We start from the raw sequence: 23,038 nt of genomic DNA on the forward strand, positions 1-23,038 counted from the left end.
GAAGTGGTGGAGTCCCCATCCCTGGAGGTACTTAGAAGACGAGTAGATGAGGCACTTAGGGACATGGCTTAGTGGGTGGTGGTGTTGGGTCGACGGTTGGACTCGATGATCTTAGAGGTCTTTTCCAACCTCAATGATTCTATGATTCTACTTGAGTAAAGAAAAAAAAATTGCTTTCGTGCCTTATTGCTCATCTGGTTAGACCTTCTCCTGTGGATGCGTAACAGGCAGCTGTGGGGTCACAGCCCATGGGCTTGGGAACTTGAAGGATGCACAGTCTCTGATACCTCTTCCTTCAGGAGCTTCGAGGCTTACCCTTGGGTGCATGTTCCCTTTCTAGCACTCTTGTCCTTGAAAGCAGGGGCCGGTGGTTCAGCTGCTCTGTCCTTAGAGATAGTATGGACCTCCCAGGGTCTTCTGCAGCTCACACATCCCCTTGCACATACGTGTCCCTTCCCTAAGGCAGCAGTCCTTATATTGCCAGGAAAGTTGGGTTCTCATTGGCCTTCTCCAAGAGCAGTTCTCAGTTTTGTGACAGAAGTGAGCCCAGGACTCTGTCCTGAAATTTCTTGTTTGGTTATTAAGTGATCTTTAGATCAGCTGTGACCACGTGTCCTTTGGTAGGGTACTTTCAGTAGCTGCTATTGGAGGCTGATCCTAAGCCTAAATGCCTTCTAATGCCTAAAACTTCCTGGTAACTTCCAGACTAAATTTATATATAATGCATTTATGCCCATTTGTTCAAGGGCCAAGATGGTCTTTCAACTGAAATAGGTTTTCTCCCTTCTGAGGTTTAAATCTTTACTGTGTTTGTCAAGAGCAGTCTCCTATAACATCAGAGATACCAATAGAGGAGAAATATATTTACTAGCTGACATCTTAGTGAAAGTGGTTGCAGCACTTTGGAATTCATCATTTGCAGATGCTGTGACCCCACAGTGGTGTTTCTAGGACTGTTTTACAATGCCAAATGGCCTTAGGCTGCACTCTACCTGGTGGCATCCTATCACAGTGCTATCCCAAAAGAATCACTATGCAGCTGATAAAATTCAGAAGTGATGCAGATATGGGCATATCAGACTTCTTAATTTAATTCAGATGTCCTTGCACTTAGACTGCTTCACATGCTTATTCTCCTGATACTGGGCTGTACTAGCGAAAACTTCACACAGAGGAACTTGAGAGACCCTTAAATTATAGTTGACCCCACCCTAACCTATGACTTTCTCTGAACCACAGAATTTGGTCTGGTACCTCCTCAGAGACAAAATCTCAGGGGATCTCAGCTTGACAGGCTGAGTTAAATGTGGTTGTCCATGCTTTTGCCAAGCAGTAATGTTCACAACCAGCCACTCCTGTTCACATACCCATATAGTGTTCTGGGTGTATTTAATGGACTGTGCAATAACTTAAAAATCACATGAGGGGGTGGGAAGGCACGGAATATCTAAAAGCAGAAAAAGAAATACAATGACCTTGTTCTCGTGCAAAAAGCAAGCAGAAATAAATGATGGCTTATGCTAACAAAACCCAAGTTTGTATTTGCAGGAACTGCAACTGAATATCTGTATGCCATGGTCTGTCGGTAACGAGCAGAGTACATTCTGCACCATTAGTGGGGTTCGACTAAGACCAGTGACTCCCGTGAGGTGACAGAAGTAGTGCTAAGCTTAGTTTAACACAATCTGCAGAAGCAGCTCTGCACAGTTGCTATAACACTATGTTAAACTAGGCTAAACTCTGAATACTGCTATAGTCACTGCTTTTGGAACCACTCTGGATTCAGTCTGTCAGAATGTTCCTCTCCTTTACAAAATACATAATCTCATTTAAAATCATCTAGTTTCCTGAAAGCTACTCAGTGTGGGGAAAAAAGGCTGACACAGTTCCCTCTTGCCTGCTGATGTAGTAAACTTACTGATTGCTTATCTGCAGTAACACCAACCACACTTTTTTTTATTTTTGAAATCATATTTATGAACACCTTCTTGGTTCATGCTGTCTTCTAAAATATGGGCATTTCTATGTAGTGTTTCTTAGGAAAGATCAGTTTCTGAAAGGGTATTTTTTTAACTTTTATTATTGTTGTTATTTTTTAAAATCTTCAGTGTGACTTCAGGTGGAAAACCCTCTTCCCTCCCCCTTTCCCAGCACCCCAAACATTTCCCCTTGTATCACTTCACCTCTTGGGATACTAGTGAATTTTTGGGTTTGAAAGTATCTTGGACAGGATTCCCCACCTGTCACAAAGCAACATACTCTCCTAACACAGCTCTAAAATGTCTGGTTGGTCAATGGACCTCAACTGTTAAGGATTCAGTAGATAATTAATCTTCTCTGACTCAACACCCCAACAAGATTTTTAGGAAGAAGAGACTGTTATCAGTGAGATATAAAAGGAGATCTGGGAACTATCACAACACTTCATTGTTTTTCAACAAAATGTTTCACTTAGTTTGAAACAGCTTTGTTTGAAACGTGAGCTGTGTTTTTTTTTTTTTTTAAAAAAAAGGGTGGGTGGGTGAGTTTACAGTCAAGTGAAATATTCCAGGTTTATCTGAAATCATGTTTCTAAAGAAATTTGGAAAAGCTGTTTCTTTGTCTTGGGGAACCAATTTCTTCTCCCTGTCCTGACGTGTGAAAGCTAGTGGAGATTACTTTGACATAATCTCAATGTGTCCTGCAGAAGGAAAAGTGCTCGTCCTGGAGTTTTTGGCTGAAGTCCAGCACAGAAAATTGAAGTTCATTTTCCCAAATCCTCTCTGCAACTCTGCTTGGGTAAAGTCTTCTTTCACTCCCTGTACAAACTGTTTTGCTGCTATATTAATAGCTTCAGAGCTCTACCACTAACATCCATCTTAAATGATGAGCAAAGTGACTCCTTCAGTCTCACGCCTAATTCGCACTGACTGTTCTGCCATTAGTTAGCTAATGATTTGTGAAATATTTTGTGATACACCTTGTGGTCTTCAGCTGAACAGTCCTCTGTAAGTGTCTAATGTTAGTAGTAGTGACGATACATAGCAAGTCACCATTGCATTTCCCCATGCGTTTCTTTCATTTAAGTATGTTAAAAACTTCTGCTGCATGTTGAAACTTTTAGTTTTTGGCAGCGTTATTGCAAGCATACAAGCAGAGCTTCCTCTTGCAGACTTTTCCTGCCAGCAGTTCCCGTTCACACCAGCAATCTCATCAGCTGCACGCAGGCTAAATTTTGCAGCGTACCACAGTGTACCCTGAGATCTTGATTACTTTTTTTTTAAATTCTTTTTTTTTTCCCATCCACTCAGAGCACACCTGAGCTTCTGCCCAGGGTTATGGGGAAACCAGGGAGTGGAAGATTCTTGTGTGCATGTAGCTTTTGTGCCAGTGCAGCCCTGGGACCTGACCAGGGCTCACCCCTGTGCTTGAGAATGAGTAAGTCCTCCTACATGCATTAGTCTAACTGCAGCTAGGGACATAATTGGGATTATTCATGTTACGCCAACTGGGAGGATTGGAGCTCTGCTGCATGCGAGATCAAATACACAAAACCAAGGCAAAGCTCCCACTGATTTTGGAAAAGCCTGGATATACGATGGTATCCTTGCTACCGAGAGCTGGAATGAAAGATATAGAGAAACCATTAGAAATCCACGAGCAGCGGAGTACCTTGCAGCTTCAGAGTATCTCTCTAAACACCTAAACACAGCAGCTTGGCGCAGGTGGTTCCGGAAATAAGCTGGGTTCAGAATAATGCTCCTTTAAAAGATAAGAGAGACGGACAAGTTTAGATTTCTAACTCTTAAATCATTAAAAGCTACTAATAATCAAAGTGTGACTAAGACACATACTGTATACACTTATTCTATACAACTCAACACTGGATGTCTCAAATGTAATATGAACTATCACTTTCTCTCTCTTGACAGCTGTGATATATGAACAAGCATTATTAAAATTTTTATTGAGGTTTTATCATAAATGCAGTTTCAGTAGGGTTTTGCGTATTGTTCTAGAAAAAATCTCCTGTGGTAATATGCTACATTGCCTTTAGCTTGTAGATAACATAAGCAGAAATGCTACGGTACAACTTCTTGTTAACCCCTACCTCCACAAACATGCGTGGCAGTTGTCTGACCTGTCTACCTGGAAAAACTGTGCATCTAGAATGTATTTTAATGTTAGCTTGGAAGATTTTAAAATAACTTTCCGTACAAATGATAGGTTCTACGTGGGTGGACCTTGGCATATTTCTTAGATCCTTAACTTTAACAGATGCAATTCCAGGTGTAACAAATTACAATCTTTAAGTCAATATTAGAAAAAAGATGGAAGGGTAAAAATAGCATAAACTAAGCAGTTAGATTGGCAGGCAGAGTATCCTTCTGATGTGAGCAGGGGGAGGGCAAGAGTGACAGCTCCTTCTACATCTAATTAGTTCCACTTCTGAGCTCTCCAACAAGTGACTGGTTCTCTGGTCAGTACTTCTCCCAGGGTTTGGAGAAAAGGTACATAAAGCGTGTTCTAGGATGCAAAGTTTTATAAAACATGCATGTAATAACAAATATTAAGTATTTAATAGTAGTTTACCACATCAACAAAGAGATTAACACTACATTCTACTACAAAGGAAACTTGCAAACTGGCTTTTGTTTCCTCATTGATAGTTTTGGATATCATGATAGCATTAAATACTACTGCTCTTGTGATTTCAGTCTACTAATAACCACAGAACTAATCCTCTTTGTAACCAAATAATTTATTAAAGTTTATTCATTGTCTTGAAACTGACATAAATATATATGTAAACACATTCAGCTATAAATTCACATTTATGGAAACACCCAGTGCATTTTAGAAGACCAATAACTGTCTTTTCTATATGTTTTCACCACTCATGGGCTGTATGTCTGGCCCCTTCAGAAAGTTCTTTCAGAATAAGTTAAAACCTAAAAGTGTCTCCAAGATGCCGTAGACCCGTGAATCAAATTCACTCTGCAGGCACTTTCTCCAAGGCGTACAGAAGAAGGCCTAAAGCTCTGAACGGTTACATCTACCTTTGCAAGTAATTAGCTATATTAGGAGTGGATCAGTAGACCAGAGAAGCTAATGTTGAGGCCCCTACATCTGTATTGTAGGCAGCTGGGGCTTTTATTTCAGACTAGACTTAGTCTGTTCCCTTAAACAAAATGTCCCCGTACATGTTGCTCAAAGCTGTCTTGAAGGTTGGTTTGGATTCCTGTGTCTTCATTAGGTGCTACTTTTATTTTGTGCACAGCTCACGCAGAACATGCAGGAAGCTTTCTCTGAAATTAATCTAGTTTGTGAGTGCCAAAGTTGGTCTGTGAACCGTCTAGGGGGCAGAAAATGGAGGAGATTGGGTAAAGTGCATCACAATTCTACTATTGTGCCAAACCAAAATGGTAAGTTAGGTGTAACCAGAGATGTTTCTGTTCTTCTGGCACAGTAAAGCTTTACTCTGTATGAGCAGAGCTGCTCTGTGCTCTGGAGATGCAACTCCACAGAAGACCATCCTAAGGTGGTATAGGAACTGGGAACCACCTCAGAACTATGCTTTCCCAGTGCAACATTTGAAAAAACACTCAGAAAACTGTATTGAGACAAAGCATTACCCTGCAGGAACTATCTCTCTGGGAAGAAGGTGTGGGGAGAAAACCAGTGACAAATGATATCATGTAACTTAAGGCATTACTGGAGGAAGTGTAGACCTTTGTGATTAGAGGCATATCTAAATACTGAACTGAAATCCAATGTACAACACAGCGCTGGACATTAAAATTTAGTGGCTCTTAATGGGGGGAACGAATCACGCTTATCAGTAACAAAAAGATAACGCCAACAGCAAACACTGCAGTTGTGTTTGCCAACTGGTTCAGATCTGAAGTTTAGACAATACTGATGGTCACCAAAACTTAATTTAATCAAAACAAAATCTTCAAAAGATCAAATACTATCAGCATTTAATGATTTGACCAAAACAGTAATACCTTACATAGATGACAACTGGTACTTCTGCAAGCTATTTTAAAGGAGATTATTGCTGCTGTAAACTGTAGTCAAGAGTTGATAATAGTGAAACTGATATTTTTCTTTTCTTCCCCCCTTCCCCATCTGTCACCTCTTCAAGAGTTGATAGTGAAACTGATATTTTTCTTTTCTTCCCCCCCCCCCAAGCTATTGGTTCTACCACAAGCAAGCAATAGCACTATGAGGGGAAAAAATTATAAAATAAAATTTCAAAGAATTAGATGTCAGCTCTCCATTTTCTGTCTTGATTTTTTACTAGTCTCAAAAAGATCAACTGCTTCTCTTGATCTATAAATTCTATACTGAAAAATATTATAGTATTCCCTAATAGCTTGAGCAAACATCTGAAAGCTATCTTTGACTCCTGGAAGTTTGGTTTGATGTTGCTAGGCTCTCTGTAGCCTATACACTAGAAAGAATTTCTACTATATTACTACTCTATGCAAAAGTAGCCCTTTGCTGTACTGATGCAGTTCCAGTTTAGCAGCCTTTATGCAGAGCAGTGCTAATTTAATGCCAGGTGTGCACTAAAACTGTGCAGAGCTGTCCCTTTGGCTTTTAAATCTGACTCTGAGGTGTTTCAGGTGATTTGGGTGGAAAGGAAAAAAAAACCTGAATGAAAATAGGAAGCAAAGGAATCATACAAACAAAGGCTAAGAGGAAAACCCTAATTTCAGGAAGTTCTCCTTCAAATAAGAGCAGATGGGGGACCCATCTGGCCAGGCAGAAATGTGCCAAGCTGTGCATACTGAGAACAAGTCCGTGCTCCAAGATCCACCTCCAGCCATGAGCAGTTTTGATACTAGGCTGGTTAATCCAGTAATTAATTAGAAGGGATGTGTTTCAAGAGGGAGGCTTGAAAGAAGAATTAAGATGGGAAGAAGGTGGTGGATACACCGGCTGCAACACAGTCAGGACAATCTCTGTATGTGGTGATTTGTGCCATGAGCAGAAGCATCGGTCCTTTGGTCTTACTCATGAGCCTCTCATGGGAGCTTCAGGTAGAAAAAGTAGTTTCGACAGGAAATGTCTGAAAATGGATAGCTCATATTTTGCACAGAGAAAACTTCTAATCCGCAAACTGCAAATAAAGGCACTACATCTGAAGATTAAAACTTGTGTTCTTGCCAGGTTTTGCCCCCATCTGTCAAATGACTAGGCTAAAGTAAACTTGAAATAGATTTTCATTTATTTTTCATCTTGCTGTAATCCAAAGACTGCCCTGTTAAAAGCCTTTCGTAAATCATTTGGTCAGTTTTTCTCAACAAAACAGTCCTTAAGTAATGCTGTATATCAGGCTCTTTTTTGACATTTTCATTTTTTCATCTTGACATCTTATCTTAAAAATAATACAGTGTTTGTCCCATTATCTTTTTTCAAACTGTGAGGAGCGGTGAAGAAGGCATCAACTCTCTCCCCATCATAGCAATTGGAGTACGTGAATCAAAGATGCACACGTTAGTCTGTGGTTTTCTCTTCAAGTTTTTCTTTCAATCTTACTGCCTGTTAAGAAAACAGGTGTGGCGAGAAACTCAGATTGCTACGTCAAACCTGGCTGATAGAAATCACATTGCCTTTTCTCTAAGGTGCACATTCTCTATTGATTTCCTTCCCAAATCCAACAGGGATTTAACTCTAATCTGACTGACATGAAAAAGTGTCTCTGCTACTATCCACCACATCATTCGTGTTTGGCCTTTATAGGCCAAGAAAAAGCCAATGAGGTGATTCTATAGATGAAAGAAGTGAAAAAATACACTTCACCACTACAGCAGATAAACTCATTTTTCTTGCTAGCACTGTGAGTAAAAGTTAGCTTGTTCGTAGAGGTGCATGCAGTTATTTCTTTAATTAGAGTGGCAGAAGCTTTTTCTTTTTCTTAGTTGTCCATGCCTTCCTATGATACAGTGTGGTCTTCTGTACAAATGCATTTTAATAGTCAATTATAATTGACTATTAGAGGAATTAGGTGATTTATCAGAAGTAAAAATTCAGTGCTAAAGCAATATGTGCCTCTATGCAGAGAGATGTAAAGCTAGCATGGGTCGGTATGGCAGTGTGCTGTGCTGGCATGTCCACGTGTCGCTGGTACGGCGCGACTCTACAAATGTAGTCGCTGAGGCATTCTTCACCACAACATTAAAGACAATGTCAATGCAAGTAATGTGTCAACTAGTATTCAGCAGAACCATGTATTCGGTTGCTGTAGACTAATACAATACTTTTATCTTCAGTGAATACTGTTGATCATTACTGCTGGTGATCCAGCCCCAATATACTTACAGATGAACCTGACAAATCCTGTACAATTACATTGAACCTCAACTTTCTTCTTTTTCTTTGTTTCATCTATATGGCAGGTAGCTTATTATCTGCAGTGCAGTACTAGTCTTACATCTGTTTGAGTCTGCCATGCTCCGTTCTGTGATCCCAAGGGCTGGTTTAAGAGTTCAACTCTACTAGAGGCAGTCAAATTCCTGAACCCTATGGTAGCCAGGAATCAACCTCATCATATTTTCCTGCAATTTGCATGTGCAGCTGTGTTAAGATTTTATTTAAGTTTTTTTTTGGGGACCTCATGGTGGTACGTTTTCTTGCAGCCAACTTTGTATTCTAAACCACTTCTCCTCCTGGTGCTGTTGTAGGGAACATCTACACCTAATCTGTTCTCTACTAACTAGGGACTAATGCGTCTTGCATACACAAAAGCTTGTGGGCTTCCTTGCCCTATGTGACAGTTTACCAAAGCTGACATCCTGAAGAGGAAAAAAAGCTCCCTGTTGCAATAAGCTGGTGGAAATATTTGGTAGGCTTGTGAAAGCAGTGCTTCTAGCAGGCACGCAGAAGCACTTTCTCCCAGAGGATGAGTGTGGTGGCTTCAGTGCTAGCGGGCGTGAATAATTCAAGGAAGGAGGAGGGTGTCTGTGGTGAGGAAAGCCATGTGAAGGGACATGTGAGGGAGGTAGGGCCTTTCTCCTGAGCTTGGTTTCAGTCTGTTGGTGCCTGGACAGGATCAGACCCATTGGTCCATAGGGAAGTTTTCTTTCTATCACCACCAAATGCCTGGCTGTGACTGTGCCCACCCTGCCCTGTGCTCAGGGACCTTTTCCCCCTGCGTGAGTACTCTGGTTCCTGAAGGAAGGAGCACCCTTCCCTCCCTGCCCTGGCCACTCTCTTTTTAAAGAAGTGACATGCAAAATTAGGTAACATCTGTGTTATAGAGAAAAAAGCTGGAGGACAAAGAGGCCAGGACCACTTGGTGGATGTAGCTACAAGAGTAGCTGTAGCAAATACTGCTTATCAAGGCAAATCTGGCAGAGACCAGAATGGGTCTCTCTGGTGGTAATCTGATAAATTGTTAGGAATTCCTTCTAATACAGTTGTCACCACTGAACTAAACCAACAGCTGCAAGCAAAGACAGAAAAACTTGTACGAAACTTCGGTGGATCAAGGAACAGGACCAAATCCTTTTACACTGAAGGAGGACACCTGACTTGTCTTTGTGCAGTTGGATTTTTTTGTACAACCGTTCAGAAATAAATGCAGTTATGGCATCTATGGGTGAGGACCTTCAGTGCTCACAAAGTTTTCATATCTAAACAGACAGGAAGGGAGGAAGTGTGAGTTCCCAAAAAAGGTTTCACACGACGCCTTTTCTCTGTCAGTAAAGTGAAATATAACTGCCATGCTAAAAGGTTTTGCAGCAGCAATTTGCTTTGAATTGCAAGCACAAGATAAATGTGCTCTACAGGTCTCGATTCCTCAGCTGTGAAGGTGGTAAAAAGGAGAATGTTCTCCGGTCCAGAACAAAAAGATACTTAGAAAGATCTTGTTTCAAAGCTTCTGAAACATCTTAACACAAGTGGAGATACTCTACATTCCCTGTCTTGTTTGCATAATGTACTGCCCACTCACTTTCCAGCTGTACAAGTACCACTTTCTTGATCACCAAATTTTCTGATGCCATTAGGACTGCTGTCATGCATCTCAACTCTTATAAAACAGTTCAACGTTGCTAGACTTTTCCTTCCACGAGGAACTGTATTTCTTCCAGGGCTTCCCCCCAAAATGTGCCTTTCCTAAACAGGATCCCACCACACGTTGTGTAGATAAATGTTTTTGCAATATAGCATCATCAAAGTCAAGGGGAATATAGCCTTTGACCTCAATGGAGGAAGTCTCAGCCATAAAATAGGAACTATATCACTGATATACCAACCTGGAAATAACATATGATTCAGAGTTGAGTATCAGAATCCAGAGAAAATGCTTCTCATTTAAAAAGTAATAAAAAGTTGAAGTACGTAGAAATATTTGAAATGCTGCATGAGAAGGAATTATTTTAAGAGTACTTCTGGTTTATATTATCCAGAGCATCTCAATGGAATAGCTTTGTATTAATATCTCATCTATTATGTATATTGCAATATGCCTAACACAATTGCTGAAGTAATTAGATGCTGCTAATTCTTCTCTTTCTCTTTCTTCCCTTTTCTGAGGAGGTAAAGAGATTAGGAGAGTAGTTTAGAGCAAAGTATACATTATACTACAGGCTTCCCACAGATTAGCAGCATCAGCCATTATGTTTCTCATTTTTCTACTTCTACCTAAAAATCTATGCTCTTCTTGAGCTCTTCCTCTCTTCTGTCTCCATTTTGATGCCCACTGACTGCACTGTATCATAGCATCATTGCATTATTTATTTTTGATTATTTAATATTTCACTAGAATTCCATTCTTCAACTTACTTTAATATAGTCCTATTTTAAAGGTACAAAATAAGGAAGCTAGGGATGAAGAAGTAGCTGAATATTGAATTTTTAGTCTGAAAGTTCTGAATTAATCTGGATTAAAGAGTCCTGACTTATCCTGTCTATAATACACTGATCAAGTTTTGAGATGCCTTTTTTTCTGACAGATACTGCATAAAGCTTGATCGTTAATAATTATTTTAAACCTTTTGTAAGTGTTTGAAAAGTCACTGGGAAAAATGCAGAGGATTTAGAATTAAATCTGTGAGACTTCAGCTGTTTTAGATTTTTTTTGCACTGTGCCTCCATAAGAGATTCCCTCTGTTAAGTCATCGCTAAAAGCAATCATGTACTACTTAACAGAGGTGCTATTTTCTACTTCATGTGTCTCCCTATGAATTGTGCAAGAGGCATTAGAGAGCCCTGCCTTCCACCAAACACATAAAAAGGCATAGCAGAAAAAGCTTTACAGATTTATTACATTCTCTATGCATTGCCTTTCTGAGAGGAGGGAGGGAGGGAGAAAATTGGCAGTGGGTCATGCTGCAGAGCAGAGTCTGCAAGGACACAGGAAAATCTTTGCTAACCCCCAAAGATTTTGAATAGCTCTGTACAGCAGTCCTCATTATGATGAACATGTTTTTCAGGCATTACTTACAGGTAATGTTAGAGAAACATGCCACAATGTCTGATTGCTTTTCCTCCCCTCGGCCCTTACGTCCATAATTTCCAGATCGAGGGAAGGAGGGCAGGGAGTGAAGCCCAGGGATGCTGTGGGAGGAGGCAGGTCACAAACATCCTTCCAGATGGCAATTCCCAACACACCTCCTGCCACCAACTGTGGGGTGTGGCTTTTCACCTATAGCAGGCAGCCTTGTTCCCCTGCTGAGGAGCTTATTTCCAGAGGAGTCCTATGGCACCAGCAGCCCCACTGCAGCTGGGCAGGGAGTGATCAAAAGTATGCAGAAATGAAAAAAAATGCTTTTTGTCCCTTGCTGCTGGGTAGGTGACATTAACCTCTTCCACATTTTCTAGTGCTTGATCCATGTACAGGATCTCTATGAACAGCAGTCTATGTTTAGGCAACTGGATCAATCCGCGTGTCTGTCATTCCTCAAATCTTGTGTGCCATGAGGACCACAGCAGCTGAGGAAGCGTTAATGCAGCGGCAAAAAGCATATTTCCAATAGAAAGTTTCTGTGTTATTTTCCCATGTGCAAACAGCAAGTCATGGTGTCGATGGTGTCGATGTAGACTAATTTTAGCTTGCTTGGAGGAAAAAAGCAAAATAAACAAAGAAACTATAAGGGGATATAGAGTCTCGTTGAGAAAGTCATGTATATCATGTTTTGAAGGATCCTCCATCTTCAATTGTCATCTTCAGCATCGCTCTCTTCAATTTCAAACAAAACTGAATCTTAACAGCTGCTGGGATGTGTACGTGATGCACTGTGGGTTGTTTTTCCACATGCGACTGCAGCTTTATGGATTTCTCTGTTGGGCCTGGCCCTCTGAAGAGCAGGCATAATTGAGGGACTGCCCTGCTGAAATGCTGTGCTCTGCTTCAAGATTGTTTTCATTTGGGGCAAAAATTCAACCACTGACATTATTAGGCTGAACAACATAAGGCCTAAGTACTAATCTGAGGTTTCTTAGTCAGTTCTTGACTTCTCAGACCTTCACTGTTTTGCCATCTGCTATAATTGAAAATTGCCTTCTGCAACCAAAGGGAAAATCTAATTTCTCAGCAAGCCATATGGGGTTATTAAGATCATTAAACCCTGGTATGCCATAATGCCTGGGCCAAAAGGACCACAGGGCATGTAAATATTGTGTGATTCATTTTATAGCTTCAGACTGCAAGTTAGGAATTATTTTGATGGCTATCTTATGATGAAAAGTGGTGGTCAAGTAGGTTACTGCAGATGGTGCTTGGTGAAGTCAATCCATGGCACGTTTGTTCAGAGCTGTGACAGATGAGAAGTGGTTTTAATAGTGTTTGATTGCAAAGGGTAAATCTTTTGTATCAGCCTGACAAATGATCAGAACCTAGCCAGTGTCCTCAATTGTGCCCGTGATGCTAAAGGCAGCCTTAAATTTTGATATTAAGAAACCGGAGAATACAATTTCCACTTTTCAGGAGGACCCAGACTTGGCTTCTCATACAGGATCTAAAGCTGATGATATAAATTGTACTCCCTTTCCTTTCTTAAGAATGGGAAAGCTATTACCCTGAAGATGCCTGTTCTTGAACACTTTAAAACCGAGCTGCTGGAATTTTTCTCTATTTTCTCTAGTTGTGATATTTCATAAGATTTCTTCCTAGCAAAACCCACTTCTGTAAGTTTGATACAACTATGTGTGGGTATATTAAAGCTGATTTTGGTTAATAAGGCTTCAGAAATGAATGCAGGAGCTGTGAAATTTACATGAAATTAAATAAAGAATAGTTCAGTAAATGCAAATAAATGCAGAAACAAATATTTTAATTTGGATTCATGATTAATACCAAAGGATTACCAGCAAACCATTACAATGTGGTGATGACATAAAAACTCAATAGGAATAAAAATTCTATATACACTAACTGATGGCAGTAAGCTATTTTTAGTAGAAGAGCTCGGAGTAATTTATTTGTTCTTTTTGAAAAATATAGCTATTTATGATATTTCAAGTTTTGTCTTTATATTAATTATGCCTCAGAACATTTTTTTTATTTGTATACTATTGTATCAGTTCCTGCATTTTACAATGTGACAACCATGGTCAGTAAATTTATTCTCATTCTGCAAGTTATTAAATGAATTATATTCAAAATAGGCATTACTGATTGCCACTTTTCTTTGTGCTATGTAACTAAAGGAGTTAAGAACATATTGTTATAATTATATGTGAAAGAAGAGTGAAGATTTTTTCCCTACTTCAGTTTTCCAGTGATCTCAATCTAACTGCATTTATTTTCTCTGTAGGTCATGGGTTTCTGTAGGTCATGGTTTCTGTTTTAAGGCAATTGAAACCAAAGCATATCTGAATAGGCTTTAGTTTCTGTAGCACTGGGGTCAATACATCTTACTATTTTGAAATCAAGATAATTTGAAGGAGGTAAAGAAAAGTATTTCTTGTTCTAGTTATATTTATACTGTCCAAATAGCTTCCTTATTTTAGTGTTCTTGGAAATCACACTTAGAATAAGAGAGTGATCATTATCGTTTTTCCAAAAGTTGGGAGTCCAGTCAAACTTTATATGTTTTTTTCTTTTCTAACACGGTCTTTGAGAAGCCATGAAAAAACATGGTTGGTTTTTAGTTTGCACGAGGAGTGCATTTGTTGTTGTTGTTTTTTATTTATTTATTTTTATTTTTAACGGGAATCTCAGTCTTCCCCACTTCCTATGCTTTGGCTCACCTAACAGAATACTCCACCTGAAAGGAATAGAGTTTGTGTGCCCGCTAGATGTGCCCTGGGAGAGCACCTACTGTTCTCTAACCACTCACGGGCATTCAGGCCCCCCACCCAGATGGTACTTGGAACTAGTCTGAAGAATGCACCCCCACAATGTGGATAGGCTCCAGGTAGGCGTAGCCTTACAGACAAAAAGTGCTTGGGAAAGGCATGGGGATGAGTGGGGATGGGAGACGAAGACCTTGTCATTAAGTCAGGATTCCCGGACTTCCCATGACTTTGCATGTAGCTAAATGAACTTGCTGCCATGATGTCATCGCATTTCTATACCAATGCATTATTCTTCACCACTGTCTCCTGTGCATTAGGCACAAGCGTGTGCCTCCTTTTTTGTTGTAACTACTCTTTTGTAGTTACATTCATTTGAGATGATTGTATGAACAAATCCTCACCCTGCACTAATTGCAGTGTCCATCCTAATACATTTCATGCAAGGGGAAAAAATGAAGAGAGACCTCAGTAATGAAGTGTTGCTGGCAGGACATGCACGTGATTAACAGAAACTATCCTTATGCCTGAATGCTAATTAAAGGCAGCACAAACCCAGCAAAATCCTAACTCATCTGAAACTAATGGGAATTTCATCTCCACCATGTGCAAGTTTTGTTTCTGGCTCCTTTATGCATTGCTGGTGGTGCTGGTCTTTGTGGATCACAAGTGAGCCCATGAGGAATTATGTAATGAAAATAATTTGAAGCCATCCCTGACCTAATCTGGCTTGAAAAATATCAAGAGCTCATAATATCATTACTGTCATATAAGGCTGAGCATGTTTATATTTGTCTTGCTTCAATCTTAAGGGTGCCCTGAACTATGTACGTGACTCACCTGCATATCCTTACCTATTGTATTATCGAAGCAGTAAATGTTTACATGGCTATTGTGGCTTAATGTCTCAAATTTTGAGAATTAGTCCAATCTAAACATCAGTGCCATGGGTAAGTTTTGTGTTTTATTGATTCCTCTTTTCTCATTGAGACTGATTCTTCCTGCACAGGATTTTTTCATAGTCTTTGTTTAATCTTTGATTTCAGTCTTAGCAGTGTATCTAATCAATATTTATTTTTACCTGTGTGAATGATTCAGAGCATCATCAGGCTTCCTCAGTTTTAAGTAGCAGGTTACAAGCTTTGTCTCAATAAAACTGGCGATACTGGAAATATCTTCTGGAGATGACTCAAAGGGATTGTCTATAGCAGCACCTTTACTGCAAAGCTGTACAAGAAACAAAGATGTTATTTACTAATGTTATAATACCTTTTGTTAGGTAGAAATGCTTTTTGTAATTGATAAATGGGGAAAACTGACTTCTAAGTAAAATATACCCTGACTTTAACTAGAGTTAGCACTACAAAAATCAGTGCAAATACATGTGAACATAATATAAAATGCAGTGTCATCTTCTGGGAAGGGATAGTCAAGAGAGCAGATACTAAGCTAAAAACTAAAAAGCACTGTTAGGAAAGAAACTGTATTTTTCTCCATTTTCAAAAATAAAGGCTCAACTTCAGGCTCCCAAAATCCATGGCTGTCCTGAGTTTGTGGCTGAAGGAGGAGTTTCAGACAGCTATTTACCTATTTCAGTAAGCCAGTGGTGAGCTCTGCCTTAGGCTCTGCTGCCTTTGTCCCATGGGTAGAACAGCAGAGAGTGATACAAGGCAAGGAAACCAGAAACTCTCCCCCTCATTTAATGGGAGGACTTGTCCTTCCAGAAAACTGCTATAGAAAGTAAAAAGGATGAGATCAACAATCTTTCCCATCTTGTTGAGCTGTATAGAATTTAGCAGAGAGAAACATCATATTTTCCGTTTAAAAAAATACTCTTTTCCTGATAGATAAATCACCCGGTGTTCATCACAGCCAGTGACTTTCTTATTAAATAATGTTCTGTTTCATAATGTACATCATTAGAATTAGATAACCCACAACTCCTTGAAGTTTCGGAAAGTCCTCAGCACTGGCAGAGCTACGATACTGGGCAGGACCACCTTTGGTGCTCAAATCTTTGTTTCATTAATCTGCAGGCAACCTGATTTTGTAATGCCAAAAAGTAGTAAAAATTAGCTTTTAACTCTTAAGAAAATTCAACTGTAAGCAATTAGATACAACTGTAAACAAATAGATTAGGTCTAAGAGCCTTGTCTTTAAGGACAATAACCATACATTGCTACTAATGAAAATACAATTGAATGTCCTTTGCTTGGATAAACATCCCTAACAGGATTGTTTAGCGTGCAATGATTTCATCTAAGTGACTTCACTGCGAATCAGCTTTAAAAGTAGATTTCTAATGAAGATTAACAAATTAATATTTATCTAGGCTGTGTGCTTAAACTCTTGGATCACACTGAGACCGGTGCTGAGGACCCTTATGGCACTAATACGCAACTGCAGCCTAATGTAGGTGAACGCAGCCTCTGCTTTAAATGGGGTATAACCAAGGGACTCTCACTTGAGTCCAGTTTTGCCAGTCAGCAAAGCTTTAAAATGGAAGGAGGAGGATCTGGCCCGTTTGTCTAGCTCCTCATCACTAATGAGTTCAGTTATAATAATCAGTTCCTTGTGCCTACGTAGGTAAAATCCAGTGGTTGATCTTTAGGAGGTGCAATGTCAACTCAGCAGTTTGAGATCTCTTTAGAAGATTAAATCTGTCAAGAAAAAAAGCTCTTCCATATATACATCTTTCTTCCCGTGTGTGATCCTTAAAAGCAAGAAGGATTGTAGACCCACATCCACACTAGCACCTACAAAGCTAACCCCATCTTTAAGATTTTTGTGCATTGGTTAGAGATCAGCTCAATTCTTTACAAGCAGCAAGGGTCATTCAAGGAAGTGTCCCCCTAGTTTAGGTGTGATAAATACTTTTTCTTTCACATCCCTTCTCTGCTGAGCAAAGTTACACAGTGTATATAATAACACCCATACATTTAAGATTTTCTATCATCTTGTTATCAGTAGAAGTTATAAATCAGAGAATTCATCACTTTTAACTTTGCTCATGGTACCGTATATATCTTCTGAAGTGTCTCTATGGATAAGACATGCTATATGTAGCTAAAAGACCCAGAGAATTATGTTCACATCAGTGAACATAAAAGTATCATCAAGTTTTTCTGTAATAACACTTTTCAGCTGAATTGGCCATGCTGTGACCTCTGTTAAATTTATGGGAATGAGAGATTTGAGGCTATTCCCTGGACTTTCAAGTTCTTGAATGATTGTGAGAAAAGAAGAATCATTTAGGGATCCCTTTGGTATAAAGTGCCACAATTCAGAGTTTCCTCGAGTCTTACTACTGATATGAAGAGTTATGTTTAGACCTGCATAACCCCTCAGTTATCTTTGACAAAAACCAAGACATGAGTCTCTGTAAACCATACCTGAACAGATAAGGATTCAGAAAATATGTTTAAATACAGTGAAGATTGGGTTCTGCCAGGTCTTTTCTAAGACATCTCAGAGTAAGAGTTCAAAGAAACAAATAATAACTCAATCTTTAATCTCACAAAATCAGAATAATATTTTAAAGGGATGTGCCTGTGTTTAGGACCATCTAGGTTGTACACTTTTTACGTCCCAAACTCCCTCCTGATTTTTGTGAGCATTTCTGCAGTGGATCAATGCGCTTGAGATAGACCTCTCCACACTAGTTCCATACAAACAACAGCAACATGCACCAAAAGTAAGATTCAACTTAATTTTACAGAAATGACTCCTTCTGTGCTAAGCAGGAAAGTTATGAATATGCAAAATAGCCCTAGTATCTGGTATTAGTGAGATGCACAATTAAATGTACTCACTGGTATAAGGGACTTTTTTGGTAACAATATGGACACCACTGGAAAAGGTTTCTGTTGGGTGAACCATCACAGCGCAGCCCAAAAAGCACATCACCCTTTTCCAAGCTCTGATGGAGGTAATACCTTTTGTGTGTGTTTCATCACCCTTTACTGTATTTTGCTGGCCTTTCTGATAAAAGGACTTGGCTATGCAGCAGGAGAAGGACTGTTTCCTTGCATTGTCCTGCCACTGAATATTGAGTCTGACTGAGCGTTTTTGGGGGCTGAGGCAAAGACAGTGCTAGAAAGCAGCTGAGAAGGCTCATTTGGGGAAGTTCCCAGGGGAGGAGTCAGGCAGGAAGGGGACAGCAAGCTGGGATTTTGCAGCACAGGTGGGGATGTGGAGAAGAGTTGTAGGAAGACTCACATCTGAGTTTCAAAGGGGAAGAGAAAAAGGAAGATTTCCTAGGGATCCAAAGGAGCCTCTGTAGCTACAGATTGTTGTAACTTTGGGAAACCCTGCTGGACTGAGAGCAAGGGAAGAAGAAAGGCTGTGCCATGCACAGACATAATAAGTAGGGAGGAGATTTGTTTGCAATTTTCATGTTTCACCTAGCAGAACCGAGTTTTCTTTATCTTGCTGTAGTCTGCAGTCCAATAACACTACTTTTGGAGATCAAAAGGGCTGTTGGTGTTTCTGGAGTGCTTTAAGTAAAAGGTAAAAGCAGCTCCATCTCACTCCTCTCAGGAGTGGCCTTAAGGTCTTGTCACAAGGACATTCAAATATAGATGTGGGTTTGGAGAGGCAGTTATGTTTTGTACTATTGAGGGTTTCTTTTCCCGGAGCTATGTTACAGAATTTTATTTTAATTCCAAACCGGGAAATTTGGGGGTACATCTTACCTAAGACTTTGGTGAGCTTTTGGTCTGCAGAAATCTTGCCAATATCTTAAAGGTTATAGAGGCTATAAAATCGAAGCAAACAACTTAAACATTTGAAGCTTTACAGCCAATCTGGGGTTAAAAACCTGCAACATACCATTTTATGTCCTTTACCATAGCTAGCAAATCTAACAGTATTTTTCACTTTCAGACTTAGTGTACCCGAGAGTACCCCTGTCAGTAGATAGGAATATTTTTCCAGAAATAATATTTAATTAAAAATATCCTGCCAAAGGATATTTGTATTTTCATTGGGTCCCTTGTTACAACTGGAGGCCATTGTGCAGGTTTTGTGTACATGCATCCCTTAGAAGACTACTGAGTTATCCCATTCAGAGTTACCAAGTATATAAATGAAATGTAAGGAATGAAGGAATGACCTGCAATTTTTGTGTTAGTGGTAAACTGACACTAATTAACTAATTATTTCACTGATAAAGGAGGTTTCTCTTGCATTGTGTAGGACCTTATAAATATATTGCTGAAACCACAGTCGTATAAATGCTTGTGATAAAGTACTTTGTCAGAGGTCACAGAACAAGTCTATGACACTGTGAACTTAGCATAGATCTTGTTGTGGTATTAAGGCTTTAATTTTGGCAGTAGCAAGCAAGGAAATTTTATGAGTAAAGACCTCCCAGGCATTAGCTAATAAGAAAGAGAGGAAAAGATCCCCCAAACCCACCATGGCTTTGGTAAAAGACCAGTTGAAATGCTGATCACTAACGTAGCTTCCTGGTTAGCATGTGTGTAATTTGGAAGAATAAAATTAGAGCTCTGGTGATCTGTACATTGGCACGTTGGAAGTGTTTTCACTGAAAACAAGGTGAAAGGTTCAGGTGTAAGAAACTGGCAACGGTAACAGTTTACTAATCACTACTATTGGTTTGATGTATGTTAAATTCAGGAATATGGTTTGCCTTAAAGAAGCAGATGCCCAATAGATATCCATGTACGTGTGTGGATATAGATACAGATTTGATAGCAAATTTAGCTTGGGAAAACAAGTAAATTTGGTCAAATGATGTGTGACAATGAGATTCTTTGGCAACTTCCATGGGGTCACTCATGCTTTCCTCTGCCAGACTGAAAGGGTTAAGAGTTTGAATACAGCAATAACCTGCTAGCCTTGCTGGAGCTGATGGCTTTGCTTTTTCTTTCCCTTTTTTTTTGTGTGGTGGTGTTTTTTTTTTTTTTCGTTTGTTTAATCATGCCTCTCTGTTTTGAAGATAACTTTGTGGTTTTCCCTGGAGTGATTTTGAGAGTGGCTAATCAGAGGGACAAACGTGAAAAGGCAAGAAATATTTAATTAGTGCCTTTTCTTCTGACTAGCCAACAGTCCTAACCAGATGCCTTCACTTCAGAGCCATCCAAGTAATCAGCCTGGTAACGTCACTGCATTGCACATCAGGCACCTGGCAAGATGAACACTAACTGCATCCCAGAAAATGTCTGCTAAGGAAGGTTACTTCTGAAAATAACTTTCAAAACCTGATAGCAAGCCTCACACAGGGCTGAAGACAAACTGCTTTTTGTATATTGCACTATAATCCAGTCCTTACAACTATTAGGCACTATCAAAAATACCGCAGGAAACCAGCATAACAAAGAACCAGTTAATGGCGGTTTTGTCTCAGTGGAGAGAGGGAAAAAAAAAGCCAGTATGGAGAATAAAAAGAGAGAGGATTTTCTCTCAATGATATGATTTCATGCAGCATAACTTTCCAGCTTCTATTCAAAGTCATACTGACATCTTGGTATGCAATTTCAGTCAGCAGAGCAGGATGGTATATAAACCCCCTGTCTTTATTGTTAACGAGATTTGTGTAAATAACTTGCTAGAAAACATATTGAAAATATATAATTCACTGCTAAATATGAATGCAGATGTCAGGTAAGAAGAACTAAATTTACTAGGCTTCCTGCAATGTGCTCTGCAATGGATAATTCAAATAATATGTACGTATGGTATTTTTGGCATATTAGCTGCTCTATGCAGAGTTAGCACTGGATTCTGTAATAGTAATGTGTGTGCAGGACACATTTGCTATCTTGGGCATATTGTTGGTTACACGTTTGGCTGAGAGCCAAATATACCTCAGATGTGCTAAGTTATGAGAAGTGATCTCTGTTTCTATTCAGAAAACGACCGTTTGCCAGAAAAGCATGGATCTGGTGAGTATTGACTTCACCAGATGAACTCAACAGGCTGCTTGTCCTCCCTGTGGGGTCTGGTGGGGTGGGATTCAGCCTGCTCTCCCCACATTTCCATTGGTTTTATCTTAAGGCTTGTCTATGTCTAGGCTTAAATTCCTTCTTTGGCTACAACCAGCCTTTCTGCAGGAACCAGAGGTACATGGAAGGGATTTGGTGACCAGGTGGGGCAGAATGTTAGAGAAGTTCAAACCTAAATTTTATGCTCCCCAAAGGCTGACAGGTTTTGCATATCTGTCACTGTTTTGGCCTTTTTTGGAGACGAGCTCTCTGCAAAAATGAGATTTTAAGTGCCCACCAAATTCGGAGGATATAACATTTTAGTTTGTGCTTATTTCTAGGTGGATGCTGCTTTATAAAAATAAACTTGACGTGAATCTTTCCCTCCCACAGAACCTAACGATGTTCCCTGCAGCACTCCTAAGCCTAAGTCATTCCTGTTTATTGGCCCAACTTCAGATAAAGGCTTTACCTCCCCCTGGTGCAAACTTAGGGGTCTTTCTCATATTGTAAATAATTTGCTTTAGAAGCATTAAATCAGCAACAAATGTTTTAGGAAAATATCATCCGTTTGACTTCAGCTTAATCTGTGTGCTGTGCTATAAGTCTGTGCCTCTCATTACCAATCACTATTTTATGGAGTGTTCCCTTTATCAGTACTGCCAGGGTGAGAGTAGTAGTCACAGAAGCACAAAAAAAACCCCCAAACCCAACCCCAAAGCTCTCTAATGAAACATATATTGTGGAATCAATATACTACAATAGTTTCCGAGGAACTTTATACTCTGTACAACATACTGAAATCTCCTTTATAGATTGCCTTTCTAATACAAAATTTGTCAGTCCTCCACTGTGAGTCCATCCAAGATCAAACCAAACCGAGGATGGTGTAAATATTCCATGTGAAAACCAAACAATCATACAAAAGTCAAAACCGATACCAGTACCTCCTCTTGATAGGATTGTAGTTCAAAATGCCTATTGGACTTTGAAGCAGGAGCATCAGTCTGTTGATAGTGTTCACAGGAGGAGCTGGCCAAAACGAATGTTTTTTTGGAGGCAACTGTCAGCTGGTGTGATGTGACTATATTGTAGCAAGATTTTGAGAGCTGTCATGATTGCTTGGAAAAAGCAATATAATTTCAGGCCAACTAATTTAATCCCTTTGATGCCAAGAGATTTGCTACTGCTAAGTCCAAACACAGTGATATCTCACCAGCACTTTTATTAAGGCAAACTATGTGAAAGGTTCGCTCCATTTTGATGGACAGAATTATTAGGGAAAAGCAATAATTTGCTGAAGCCTTATTTTCATGCCATTTCTGGATGACATTAAAGTTAGCTACAAGGCTAGCTCTCCCCTCTCTCCCCACCGCAGGATGGTGTGGATTTGGTAAACTCCACCAAGAATCCTCTCAACAGTATTGTCAGTGTTAGAAACACAGCACATATCCATGACTCAGGAATAAACAGAAATAAAGCTTTTCCCTAAAGTAACCTAACCAGAATTCATTCCCCCCTGCTTTTTATTGTTTGGTTCACCTCTGTAAAGCTTTTCAGCATTTATATTCATTTTACACTGTCAAAAGCTGAACAGGAGTAAGATAACAAATGGTTCTGGTAGCAGCTGTCACCACCTACTGTCTGTGTATGCCTGTGTGAATCTCTAAATGGAAATAAAGTACTTTAATAACACATTTTCTCTAAACTGTCCTCATGGATAAAGTTACTCTCAAATCAGTCCATGAACACTTTCCAATTCGGTGCCCACTTCAGCCTGCATCTCTGTCTCTCTTCTGCAAAGTCTATGTAGGTATGCAGCAGTATGATATTTCAGATAGAAAATTCTTTAACAGCAC

The 23,038-nt window shown here is 39.6% G+C and overlaps 1 protein-coding gene across 1 annotated transcript in view; it reads right to left on the reverse strand.

Annotated features, from left to right (window-relative positions):
* The window catches only part of SPATA16 (spermatogenesis associated 16), a 103,609-nt gene that overhangs the window by 50,974 nt on the left and 29,597 nt on the right, over positions 1-23,038 (reverse strand). The window contains 2 exon segments of the mRNA XM_019474306.1: positions 3,652-3,741; positions 15,314-15,459. Of these exon segments, the coding sequence (XP_019329851.1) occupies positions 3,652-3,741; positions 15,314-15,459 (236 nt within the window).

The sequence above is a fragment of the Aptenodytes forsteri genome, unplaced genomic scaffold (assembly GCF_000699145.1).
Source record: "Aptenodytes forsteri isolate BGI_AS27 unplaced genomic scaffold, ASM69914v1 Scaffold72, whole genome shotgun sequence".
Classification (NCBI taxonomy): domain Eukaryota; kingdom Metazoa; phylum Chordata; class Aves; order Sphenisciformes; family Spheniscidae; genus Aptenodytes; species Aptenodytes forsteri.